Source organism: Callospermophilus lateralis, chromosome 8, assembly GCF_048772815.1.
Source record: "Callospermophilus lateralis isolate mCalLat2 chromosome 8, mCalLat2.hap1, whole genome shotgun sequence".
Taxonomy (NCBI): Eukaryota; Metazoa; Chordata; class Mammalia; order Rodentia; family Sciuridae; genus Callospermophilus; species Callospermophilus lateralis.
Window position 1 is genome coordinate 103,269,928 of NC_135312.1, and position 13,745 is coordinate 103,283,672.

Sequence of the window (13,745 nt, forward strand, 5' to 3'; positions counted from 1 at the left end):
AGCAGTTTCTAATCGTTTAAGGGATAAGGGATTTTAGGGATAAGGTTTCTGCTCTTATTTTCTCCCTGGTCTGAAGTCAGATGCTGAGGCTCTAGCTATAGTGCTGCATCCTAGCCAGAAAAACAAAGGCAGGAGCAAAAAAGTTTCCTTTACAAAGTTCCCTCAGAAACTTATACTAACAGCTTTCAAAACCATTGCCCCAGTTCCTACTGTCCAGGGAGGCTGGGAAATGTATGGTCTTTTAACTTGGCACAGTGCCACTCCCACCTTAAAGGGAATCTACACCTGAAGAAAAGGATAGATATGATGTAGACAAATAGTCTTTAAAAAAAACAGAAACAAACAAAAAAACTAAAAAACTAAAAAAGCTAAAGAGTCTCTCTCAGGCCAAATTAGGCAAATATTTGTGTCAGACAAACAGTTTAACCTATTTCATAACTAATACATCTTACATGCAATGACAACAATTATTTTTAATTGTTATTGTACTTTATATATTTTTTGTGGTACCAGGGGTTGAACTCATGGGTATTCAACCATTAAGCCACATCCCCAGTCCTATTTTATATTTAGAGACAGGGTCTCACCGAGTTGCTTAGCACCTTGTGCCGCTGCCGAGGACGACTTTGAACTTGTGATCCTCTGATGTCAGCCTCCTGAGCTGCTGGGATTACAGGCTTGCACCACCATGCCAGGCTATTATTCTTTTTTGAGACAGGATCTTGCTAAGTTTCTGATCTGGCCTGGAACTTGTGATCCTCCTGCCTTAGTCTCCTGAGTCGCTGGAATTATAGGCACGTACATTCATGGGGCTCAGCTGAAATGACAGCCAATTTTCAAAGAGCAGGTAACTACACTGAATATTGAACAAGACTTTTATGTCAGTTTTTGAGTTATTATTGTTTATTTTGAAAATATTTCCCAACAGAGATAGAGAATACAATGTAGGGTTAGCCAAATCCCCTGCTATTGTTGATGGCTACTTGAAGTGCTTCTTCCACTCTCTCCATGGTAGAATATTTAGGGAGGTAGAGAACACTAAAACATGTCTGCGCTCTCATGGGATCTTTTTCATTCAAATATTCAGGGCAGCAAAATCTTATTTTCATATTCTTTAAATCTTTCATTTGTAGTCTGTCAGTGCCTGTAAGAAACACTGAAAAGAAGAATACAACAGGATGATCTATTACATATGAAGACCAAAATCTCTTTATAAAGACAGAAAATCTGTTTTTTAAAAATAACTTTACTAAGAGCCCATGAGCAGAGTCCTATATTAAATAGTACATTGGGGGACCATATTAGGACAAGATCTGACACAGTCACTGCCATCAAACAATTCCCAAGACTGGCTGGGAATACACTAGTCATTTCCTACCCCCAAGTACCAAGATCCCAGTGGATGCCTCAAACTGTGGACACTACTGTAACCTACGCTTACTGTTTTTTCCTATTTATACATAATTATGATAAACTCAACTTTTCATTTAAGGAAGATGTTTATAACTTCTCTTCAATATATATGAACTGGCAGCAAAAATTATTCATGCACTTTGGGGCCACCATTAAGTAAAATAAGGGTTACTTGAACATAAGCACTGTGATACACCGATGGTCAATCTGAAAATGAGATGGCTAGTAAGTGACCAGTGACCAGGGAGTATATGTAGTGAGCATATGCTGGACAAAAGGATGATTCGTGTCCAGGTGGGGCAGACTGGGATGACACAAAATTTTGTCATGCTTCTCAGAATGGCATGTTAACTTAAACTTAAGGATTGTTTACTTCTGGAATTTTCCATTTAATATTCTCACACAGTGCTTGTCCATAAGAAACTGAAACCACAGATAAAGAGAGGGATACTATATAGATTTGTGTATAGAACAAGACCAAAAAACAAGAGTAAATAAGACAGCCAAAGAGAAATTAAATGCCTTCTGTGTAAATGCTGTGTTTGAGAGTACGGAGAGGATGCCAGGCTGAGATGAGCAGAGAAGAGTTTAGAGTAATAAACTAGAGTTTATTCACAGTATGAGAATCTGTCTCCTCAGAGTTATTATAAAGATTAAATTAGTCAAGATAACAGTGCACATGGCAAGTTCTTCATGACTGTTAGGACTTCAGGCCTTCAGATTTATCCTCCAATTTTTTTTTTTTTTTTTTTTTTAGAGTTTAGAGAGGAAAATAAAGAGGTAGGTGAGGCTCAAGGCACAGGGAGGAACGTCAGAGAGAGCTCAGAGACAGGAGTGCAAAGCAAGCTCAGGAAAAGATTCCTCTGGAAGTTAAGACTACAGAGGCAGGCTGCTGGCTTCAGGGTAACTGAGTGCCTTCCAACATACATGTCATCCTCAAAAACAAGAACAGGAAGATTACTGCTTCTTCAAAGTAAGGAAGCAGTAAGCAACTGAGAAAGTCATTAAGCCAACCTCAGGAAATCATCTTGTAGGTATAAAACTGAGATCAAAATCTGGGAGGTGAGTTAGAATAGACTTGGAAACACAAGTAAAACAGCTTGTATACAGTAATAACAACATAGCAACAGTAAAAATTACCGAAAAAATATTTTGGTAAATCCCACAAAGGCTGGATAATTCAATGGAGACAGGACTGCAGAAAGAATACTCAAAATTTAGCTTGGACAAAGAAAACAAGAAAAAATTTAAAAGCAGGAAGCAGGGATGAAATAATGGGAAAAAGATCACCTATATTAACACTTGAACTGTTCCCCCCCTTGGCAGTGTTGGGGATGGTAGACAAACACTCTTAACCACTTAGCTACCTCCTCATCTTTAACACTTTATTTAAAAAAAAAAAAAATTTGTTTTTTCTAGATGTATATGACAGTAGAGTGTATTCTGACATATTATACATACAGAGGATAAGTATAACTTGTTCTAATTAGGATCCTGTTATCGTGGTTGTATGTGATATGGAGTTACACTGGTCATGTATTCAAATATAAAAATAGCAAAGATATATCTGATTCATTCTACTGTCTTTAGCACTTGATTTTTTGATGCTAGCACACAGCAGACATTTGGTTGGACTAGAAGTAGCTATGACACTAACCATGATAGCACCCATGACAACTGAGATTTTAAAAAAAAATTTTTGTTGGAGATGGACACAATACCTTTATCTTATTCATTTATTTTTATGTGGTGCTGATGATTGAACTCAGTCCAATGCCTCACATATGCTAGGCAAGCGCTCTACAACCCCAGCTCCACAATTGAGATTTTTATTCCTTTAAAAAGATATCAAATTATAGATCTATTCATTGATATAATACTTACCAAGGAACTTTTTCTTTTCCTCCAGAGTCAATTTATGTAAAGCCTCCCAAAACATCACTATAGTGGGATGTGAATTATTGTATCCTTGTTCATAACTTGCATTCTAGAGCAAATAAAAGAGAGAAAAAAAATTTAAGGAAACAGAAAAGAAAACAGAAGTTAATCGATTTGGCATCCACGATGTACCTTTTCAAATGTTTCCCAGTCATAATCTGTGTTTCCAACAATCACATCCTTTAATTCTTCAGGATGAAAAATTTCTATAATCTCTTTGTCACATATTTTATAAAATCCTCTCTGGAATTCTTTGTAAACTGTCTTCACAGAGATGTTGAAGATGTAATCAACACACTTAGAAACATAGTCTCTCCTTTTAATAAAACAAAAACAACAACAAAAAATTACTTCCTTTGATTGCAATAACCGGAAAAAAAAAAAAAGATTGGAGGATAAATCTAAAAGCTTGAATGCCTAACAGTCATGAAGTGCTTGCCATGTGCACTGTTATCTTGACTAATTTTATCTTTATAATAAATCTGAGACAGATTCCCATATTGTGAATGCTTTAGTGAGGAAAAAACAGACATGGTGAAGTTAAATGATAGTTTAAGGTCACAGAGTTCAGAGAATCAATACTTAGATTAGAACAAAATTTGACCTAATATAAAGTCTGAACCGATACAGTGATTAGTCTCTGGAGACTGACTGGGCTTGGGAGGTGAGCTAAATATCATGTTTTATTATTATGCACCATTACAAATTACCTAAATTTGTATCGGTGAGCAACTGGTGGTTAACACAAACGAAGAAGTAGTTTCCCCTTCTATCTAGGATGAAGTAGCTTACGCAGACAAATGCTGCCCCTGGGAAGAACCAGCAAAGTCATCAGCTAAAATACAAAAACACCAGGCTCAAAGCTTCTGAATCAGGGTCAAAACTCCAGAGGCCACTATTGGGAAGGAAGGCCACTGAGATGGGCCTAGCATTTTCCTTTTGCCCTTTAGGATATTTGCCAATTTTTGATGAAGGCAAAGAAGCCAGAAAGTAAAGAGTCAGATAAATTAGTAGAAGATTTGGTAATTTAATGGGGATGCACAGAAAAATTAAGTTTGGGGTTATCAAAATAAGAATGTAAGAGGCCAAGGGCTCTGGGAGGAGGGCAGTGCTCTGGGAAGGCATCTCCCAAATTCTTTAGAGGCAAAGACGAATAAGCTTTCGGCACATAAAAAACAGAGCAGAACTTAACAGTCTCCTGAGGCTGAAGAAACAAAAACTGAAGTTCAGGGTCCACCAAAGGGGTCCTACAAAATTCAGCACTCATTCATGATAAAAAAAAAAACTGAAAAAACTATGGATAGAGGACTGGGGTTGTGGCTCAGTGGTAGAGCACTTGTCTCACATGTGTGAGGCACTGGGTTTGATCCTCAGCACCACATAAATAAATAAAGTATTGTGCCCATCTACAACTTAATAACAAACAAACAAACAACAAAAATTTTCAAACTCAACCTCATAGTAAAATCTGGGACAAGACAAGAATGTCCACTCTTACCACTCCTACTTAATAGAGTACTAGAAATTCTAGCCAGAGCAATTAGGCAAGAAAACGAAATAAACGACATAAAGATAAGAAAGGAAGAAGTCAAATTATCATTGTTTGCAGATGATATTATCCTATACCTAAAAGGCCCAAAAAATTCCACCAAAAGACTACTAGAGTTAATAAACAAATTGGGCAAATTAGCAGGTTACAAAACCAACACACAAAAACCGATAGCTTTCCTATATACCAACAATGAATCTGCTCAGAAAAAAATCAAGAAAATAATTCCATTCACAATAGCCTCAAAAAAGAAAACAAAAACAAAACAACAACAACAATAACTCAAAGCAACCAATCAACAAATGAAAACAAAATAGGAATAAACCTAAACAAGGAGGTCAAAGACTTCTACAATGAAAACTATAAAACACTGAAAAAAGAAACTGAAGAAGACACAAGATGGAAAGACCTCCCATGTTCATGGATAGGCAGAATATATATTGTTAAAATGGCCTAACTACCGAAAGCAATACGCAGAGTCAATGCAATCCCCACAAAAATAACAATGGCATTCTTCACAGAGCCAGGAAAAAAAATTCATCTAGAAGAATAAAATACCCAGAATAGCCAAGGCAATTTTAAGCCAAAAAACAATACTGGAGGCATCACAATACCCAACTTCAAATTACACTATAGAGGTATAATAACAAAACCTGCATGGTACAGGCATAAAAACAGACACATTGACTGATGGACAGAAGAGAAGATACAGAAAACAAACCCACACATCTATAATCATTTGATCCTTGACAAGGTGCCAAAAATATACAGTGGAGAAAAGACAGCTTTTAAAAAAAATGGTGCTGGGAAAACTAGTTATCCATATGTACAAGAATGAAACTAGACTCCTATCTCCCACCCTACACAAAAATCAACTCGAAATGGATCAAAGACCTAGGAATTAGACCAACTCCTAGAGGAAAATGTAGGATAAACACTTCAGCATTTAGGTATAGAAAATGATTTCTAAGACTCTTTTTTTTTTTTAAAAAGAATTTTTTTTTTAAAAATATTTATTTTTTAGTTTTCGGCGGACACAACATCTTTGTTTGTACGTGGTGCTGAGGATCGAACCCAGGCCGCATGCATGCCAGGCTAGCGTGCTACCGCTTGAGCCACATCCCCAGCCCTCTAAGACTCTTAAAGTTCAGGAAATAATGCCAAGAGTTAATAAATGGCATGGTATCGAATTAAAAAGCTTCTGCACACCAAAGGAAACGATTAGTGACATAAAAAGGGAACCCACAGAGGGAGAAAAATCTTTACTAGTTACTCTTCTGACAGAGGATTAATATCTAGAATATATAAAAAAATCTCAAAAAACTTTACACCAAAAAAAAATCAAATAACCGATTTAAAGGGGTGAATGAATTAAACTGACACTTCTCAAAAGAAGCAATACAAAAAAAAGAAAAAAAAAAGAAATACAAATGGCCAACAAATATATGAAAAAATGTTCAACATCATTAACAATTAGGGAAACTCAAATGGAAACTACACTGAGGGGGCTGAGGTTGTAGCATAGTAGTAGACCATTTGTGGAGCACATGTGAGAAACTGGGTTTGATCCTCAGCACCACTTAAAAATAAATAAAAGAAAGGTATCGTGTCCATCTACAAAAAAACAAAAAACAAAAAACAAACAAAAAAAAACCACCCAAAATATATATATCTACAGACATATAGATATAGATATCTGGAAAACAAAACCAAACTACCCTGAGGTTGGCTGCGATGGTGCATGCCTAAAATCCCAGCAGCTGAGGAGACTGAGGCAGGAGGCTCTTAAGTTCAAAGCACCTTGCAAATTAGCAAGGACCTAAACAACCCAGTGAGTCTCTGTTTCTAAATAAAATATAAAAAAAGGGGGCTGGGGTTGTGGGTCAGTGGTAGAATGCTTGCCTAGCATGTGTGATGCACTGGGTTTGATTCTCAGCACCGTACATAAATAAATAAATAAAATAAAGGTCCATCAACATCTAAAAAACAAACAAACAAAAAAGGGCTAGGGATGTGGCTCAGTGGTTAAGTGCTCCTGAGTTCAATCCCAGGTACCGAAACAAAAAACCCAAAAACTAAACTGAGGTTTTATCTCACACAAGTTAGAATAGCAATCATTAAGAATACAGGTAGGGGCTGGGGTTGTGGCTCAGCGGTAGAGCATTCACCTAGAACATGCAAGGAGCTGGGGTTCGATCCTCAAGCACTACATAAAAGTAAATAAATAAAATAAAGATACTGTGTCTGACTACAACTAAAAAAAATACAAGTAATAGATAAGAATCTTATGATCATCTCAAATGGTGCAGAAAAAGCATTCAACAAAATACAGCACCACTTCATCTTTCAAAACACTAGAAAAACTAGGGATATCAGGAACATATCTCAACATTGTAAAAGTTATCTATGCTAAGCCCAAGGCCAACAAATTCTAAATGAAGAAGAACTGAAAGCATTCCTTAAAAACTGGAACAAGATAGGGATGCCCTCTTTCACTACTTCTATTTAACATAGTTCTTGAAACTCTAGCCAGAGCAATTAGACAGATGAAAGAAATTAAAGGGATATGGACAGGAAGAGAAGCAATCAAACTATTACTATTGACCAATGACATCATTCTATTAAAAAAAAAAACTACTTGAAAATCAACTTAATCAAAGAAGTGAAAGACCTCTACAATGAAAACTACAGAACACTAAAGAAAGAAATTAAAGAAGACCTTAGAAGATGGAAAGATCTACCTTGTTCTTGGATAGGCAGAATTGAAATTACTGTACTACTAAAAGCACTCTACAGATTTAATGCAATTCCAATGGAAATCCCAATGACATTCCTCATATGAACAGAAAAAGCAACCATGAAATTCATCTGGAAAAATAAGAGACCCAGAATAGCCAAAGTAATCCTTAGCAAGAGGAGTGAAGCAGGTGAGATAGATATATATATATCCCTGCCCGCGCGCGCACACACGCACACACACACACACACAATGGAATATTACTCAGCATTAAAAGAGAATAAAATCAGGGCATTTGCAGGTAAATGAATGTAGTTGGAGAATATTATGCTAAGTGAAGTGAGCCAATTCCAAAAAAGCAAATGCTGAATGTTTTCTCTGATATGTGGATGCTGATCCATAATGGGGATGGGCAGCAGGGGAGTACCGGAAGAATGGAGGAACTTTAGATAGGACAAAGGGGAGGGAGGGGGAGGGAAAGGGCAGGAAGATACGAAAGATGGTAGAATGAGATGGACATGAATAGTGTGACTCTATTTGTGTACAAGCACACATTAAAAATTGTGCTCTATAATTAAGTGTACTACGAACTGAAATGCATTTTGCTGTCATGTGTAACACATTAGAATAAATTAAAAAGAAAGAAAAAAGAACACAAGTAATAGCCAGGTGCAGTGGCACATGCCCGTAATCCCAGTGGCTTGGAAGGCTGAGAAAGGAGGATTCCAAATTCCAAGTCAGTCTCTCAGCAACTTAGTGAGACCCTATCTCAAAATAAAAAAAAAAAAAAAAAAAAGAAGGGGCTGGGAATGTGGTTCAGTGGTTAAGCACCCCTGGGTCCAGTACTTATCTCAAAGAATTAAAGTCATACTATAGTGATATGTGCATACCCATGTTTATAGTAGCACAATTCACAGTAGCCAAACTATGGAACCAGCTTGGGTGTCCAGCAATGGATAGATAAATAAAGAAAATGTGGTATATATACAATGGATATATATACTCAGTCATAAAGATATAAGTCAAACTCAGAAGGCCAATGGTCCTATATTTTTTCTCATATGTGGAAACTAGAGAAGAAAAAGGAAAAGAAATGTGGGGGATGTGGGGAGGCAGGGGGTGAGTGCTGGGGAGAGATATTGGCCAAATTATATTGTATTGTGTGCATGTATGAACATGTAACAACATAACTATAATGCACTAATAAAAAAGAGGTGGGAAGAAAAGAAAACCAAAGGAGAAATTGACAGCAGATGTACCAGCAAACTATACTGGAATTAAAATAAATAAATAAATAAAAACAAACAAATAAATAAATAAATAAATAAAAAAGGAGTCCTAAAAAGTACTGTGGATTTATGGATGGGGATGTAGCTCAGTGGACTGGCTCTTGCTTAACATATGTAAGAAGCTATATTCAATGCTCAGTACTACAAGATAAAAGGGGGAAAAGAATGCTGTGGGTTCTAAGGGGGATCCCTAGAGAGCTACATTTTAGTGGAGGTGAACCAGAAGTATCCTGAGGCTTAAAAGGTTGCAAGCCTATCTCAATTACACTTTGCCCATCAGTGGGCTGAGCTGACTTGACTCCTGTTACTCTAGCTGCCTATCAGAGAACAGTGGGAGTCCTCTCTGGAGGAAGATAGCATCGCTCAGAAACTATGGTGTTTTTATAGAAAATGTCTAGCACACAATCAAATGATCAAATATGTCTTGAAAAAGAAAAGAGACAACAGAGACAAGCCTAAAGCTGACCAACATGGGCTGTAAAATAAGCATGATGAATGTGTAGAGGAAAAAATGAAATTATTTAAAGCATCTGAAATCTTAAAAAAAATACAACCATTAGAGTTGGGGGAAAAAAAAAAAAGGCAAACAGACTTCATGTACTTTTAGAGGTTAGAGAATCAGAAGATATGCCAGAAAACTTCTACAGTGAAAAATGAATAACAAAAAGAATGAGAAAATACAGGAGAAAGGTGGCTTGGGAGAATGCTTGCTTAGGATGAGCAAGGCCCTGGGTTCAATTCCCAGTACAGGGGTGGGGGATGGGCTGAAGGGTGTGGGAATAGAGGAGAATATGACACATGTAACTGGAGTCCTAAAATGGAAGGACAGAGCAAGAGAATTGGGTAATCAGTATTCATTTAGATTTGAAAACCAGAAAAAGTCAAGATTTTTTTTTTTAAAAAAGAAGAAAAAGAAATGCAAGATGGAAAAAATAAAAGAAAGATATATTATAATAAAAGATCAAAGACAAAATGAAAAACCCTCAAAACAGTCCAAGAAGAAACTCATATGACTTCAAAAGAGGAACAAAAAGACAAAGTGATGATTTTCAGCGGGGTAATGAAAGCCAGAAGCAATGAAATGGCACTTCTTAAGGTGGTGAGAGACCAGTCCTCCTAGAATTCTGCACTTGTTTGAATTCTTCTTCAAAGTGAAGACTTCATAAAGACACTTCAGATTTTAAAACAAAAATTAAGGGAATTCATAAATAAATAGGCAACCTGAATTACAGGAAACACTATAAGTATTTCTTCCTCTAGAAAGGAAGTGGATCCCAAGTGCAAAGGGAAGTGCTAAAGGAATGATGGTCAATGTAAAGGAAAATCAGAGCGAGTCCAAATGAACACTCCATCAGAGAATGATTACATTTAGTATTTAAAATTGATGCAGAATTAGATTAAGAATAATAGTGTCCTAAGGCCCACCGCTGGTCATGGAGGTGCATGCCTGCAATCTCAGACACTTGGGAGGCTGAGGCTGAAGAACAGCAAGTTTGAGGCCAGCCTCAGCAACTTCGTGAGGTCTCAAAATATACAATAAAAAGGGTTGGGAGTATAGCTCAGTGGTAGAGCACCTCTGGGTATAATCCCTAGTAACCCTGCCTCCCATGTTTTAACATCCCGGGAGTATAGTCTGAGAAATGGCAAAGGTATTATATTAGATGAGATTTTAAGATGTCTAAGAAACATCCGGTAATCTCTACGATAGCCTCTAGAAGAATAGCAAAAAAATGAGCAATAGTAAATAAAACAGTAGGAAAAATATGGAATAATAAATAATCACTGATTAAACATAAAAGGTAAGAAAAAAGAAACAAAAAATCCTAATCCAACAAATATAAAATAAATGTAAAAAATGGACTACTTCAACTGAAAGATAAGTTGTTACAGTCTAAAACAAACAAACAAACAACAAAAACCCTTAAATGTGAAGACGCAGAAAGATTTAAAGTCAGAGCATGGAAAAGATATCCCATGTAAACACTAACAACATGAATCTAGTACAGGTATACTTAAATTAGACACAAGACTAGGACTAAATAAATGATATTACAATGCTAAAATTTGTATGTGTGGTAATATAGCTTTGATATATATGAATTAATAATTCATTTATTTTATTTAAAAAAATTTTGTTAGACATTGATGGACCTTTATTATATTCATTTATTTATATGTGGTGGTGAGAATCGAACCCAGTGCCTCACACATGCTAGGCAAGCGCTCTACCAATGAGCCACATCCCCAGCCCCATGAATTAATAATTTAAATGAATTGAAGAATAAATAATAAAATCCATATACATATTGAAAGATTCTGATATATCTTCCCCAATACCTATAGAAAAAGCAGAAAGAAACTTAAAAATAGACAAGACTCAAACAACATGACTGACAGTGTAAGAATGTCAATGTTGCTGTAATGCCCCCTGGTTCCCAGGACCCAAGCCAGGTTAAGGGAACAATAAGAGTGGGCTATGGAGAGGACACTTAGATCTAAGTATTATCTTGCAGGACAATGCTTTTTCTCACAAATGCTGAGAACTAGGCCAAGTTAATGTTCTGCAAAACTGTTTGCTTGCAATCTACTCTGGAATGCTGGCTATACAAGGAACAAAGCAAACCAAACAACGTAACGATGCCATTGCTTCCACCAGCTAACCTATAAAACCCTTTTCCATCTGGTAACTGGTATGGGTGATGAGGACACTATGCGGAGGATACTGTGCAGTGTCACTTATCTAGCCATCTACACTGAACAAAATGCTGTGAGGGAAGGAAATGCTCCTTGGGGCAGTGTCATGAGGGGCAGAGGTTCTACCTGTTCAGCCTATCACCAGCGAACTCCTGCTGGAACAATCATTCATCTCTTGTAAGCTTTTCCCAGGAAGTCACTGTCTCTCAATGCTATTTTCAGGTACTTTCTTTGGCTTTTCCACAACTTGCCTGCCTGCCAGGGTACAACTGGGGTGTGGATCTGACATAGGCAAACACTCTACCACTGAGCTACACTCCCAGGCCCTTAGGCAGCTAAATCAGAAAATAAGAGACTAAAAATAAATCTTATCATATATCAGTTAAATTAGAGGAAAAACATAAGTTAAACCCCTAAAAAAAGTTAAAGGAAAGAAATTATTACTGTTGAGGACAGTCATCAATGAACACGAGGGAAAACTAACAAAGTCAAAAGGCTAAAAAACTGAAAAAAACACTAACTACTGATCAAGGAAAGAAAGGAGGCACAGATTGCCTACCAGGAATGCAAAGGAGACATTAGCTAGAGAACAGGGTTTCCCAATCTTAGTGTTACTGACATGCTAGGGCAGTTAGTTCTTGGTTATAGGAGGCTGACCTGTGTAGCATTTCTCTTCTCTAACTACTGGATGCCAAGTGTAGTAGCACACCTCCAACATTTATGAAAAAGAAAAATGTCTCCAGATACTGGCATAGATTTTTAAGAAGCTGATAAAATGGGGCTGGGGTTGTGGCTCAGCGGTAGAGTGCTTACCTAGCATGTGTGAGGCCCTGGGTTCGATCCTCAGCACCACTTAAAAATAAATAAACAGGGGGCTGGGGATGTGCCTCAAGTGGTAGTGCGCTTGCCTGGCATGGGCGGAGCGCTAGGTTCAATCCTCAGCACCACATAAAAATAAAAGATGTTGTGTCCACTGAAAAACCAAAAAATAAATATTAAAAAAAAATTCTCTCTCTTAAAATAAATAAATAAATAAATAAATAAATAATAAATTAAATAAAGGTATTATGTCCAAGTACAAAAAAAGAAGCTGATATTATAATTCTCTGTAATAAATATGAAAATTTAAGCTGGGCACAGTGGCACACACCTGTAATCCCAGCAACTTGGGAAGTTGAAGCAGGAAAATCCAAATTTGAGGCCAGCCTCGGAAACAACATTGCCTCAAAAAACAAAAAGGGTTGGGAATATGGTTAAATGGTACAGTTCCCTGGTTTTTTTATCACTGGAAAAAATGAGAAAGAAATTCCCAGAAAAATACAATTAGCCATATTAGAAATAGTTTCTTCTCTAATAGGGTTTAAAGAGTATATATGAGAAATTTAATCTATAATAAAAATTCACTAATAATAAAATGGCTTCACTGGAAATTCTTTCAATATTTTAGAAAGAAGCAACACCAATAATATATAAACTTTCCCAGACAGCAGGATAAAGGAGACGGCCTACCCAGTCAATGGGATCAGTGTAAACTCAATGCCAACCTTAGTATCAATATCGTATAAGAGGAAACTATGCTTTTTACAAACTGGATGTAATAACCACAAACCAAATAGTAGCAAACAGCTATATATAAAGAGAATAATAGATCATATCACTAAACTCTGTTTATGTCAGGAACACAGAGTTGGTTTAACATTTGAAAACGCAATAGTACGATTCTTCCCATCAAACAAACTCATGATCATTTCAATGGATACAGAAAAAGCATTTGAGAATATTCAATATTTACTCATAATAAAAACTCCGAAGAACAGAAGGAAATAACATTAAATCTGGCAAAAATTAAAACCTATGGCAAATGCCACATTTAATGGTAACATACTGAAAACATTCCATTTGAGATGAAGAAAGAAAAAGAATGCTTGATGTTACCATTTCCATACAACACTGCCCTAGATGTTTTGGCCACTGCAACAGAGAATATTTTAAGAACTGCAAGGATACACTTACAACTCTAATTAATTGCAGAAACATGAATGTGTACCGCCCCCCCCCCAAAAAAAACAACAACAACAAAAAACCCCACCAAAAAACAAAAATGAAAAACCTGAAGAATCCACTG

The 13,745-nt window shown here is 36.6% G+C and overlaps 1 protein-coding gene across 2 annotated transcripts in view; it reads right to left on the reverse strand.

The window, feature by feature from the left end:
- Window positions 1-749: 749 nt before the first annotated feature.
- Herc5 (HECT and RLD domain containing E3 ubiquitin protein ligase 5) overlaps window positions 750-13,745 on the reverse strand; it is a 55,528-nt gene continuing 42,532 nt past the window's right edge. The window contains exons 21-23 of one of the 2 annotated variants that reach the window (XM_077110139.1): window positions 3,484-3,667; window positions 3,298-3,400; window positions 750-817 (exon numbers count right to left, since the gene is read on the reverse strand). In XM_077110139.1, the coding sequence (XP_076966254.1) occupies window positions 789-817; window positions 3,298-3,400; window positions 3,484-3,667 (316 nt within the window). In that variant the 3' untranslated portion in view covers window positions 750-788. Of the gene's footprint in view, window positions 818-900; window positions 1,157-3,297; window positions 3,401-3,483; window positions 3,668-13,745 lie in introns of those variants that run through there. The other variant, XM_076864001.2, reaches the window with a different exon arrangement.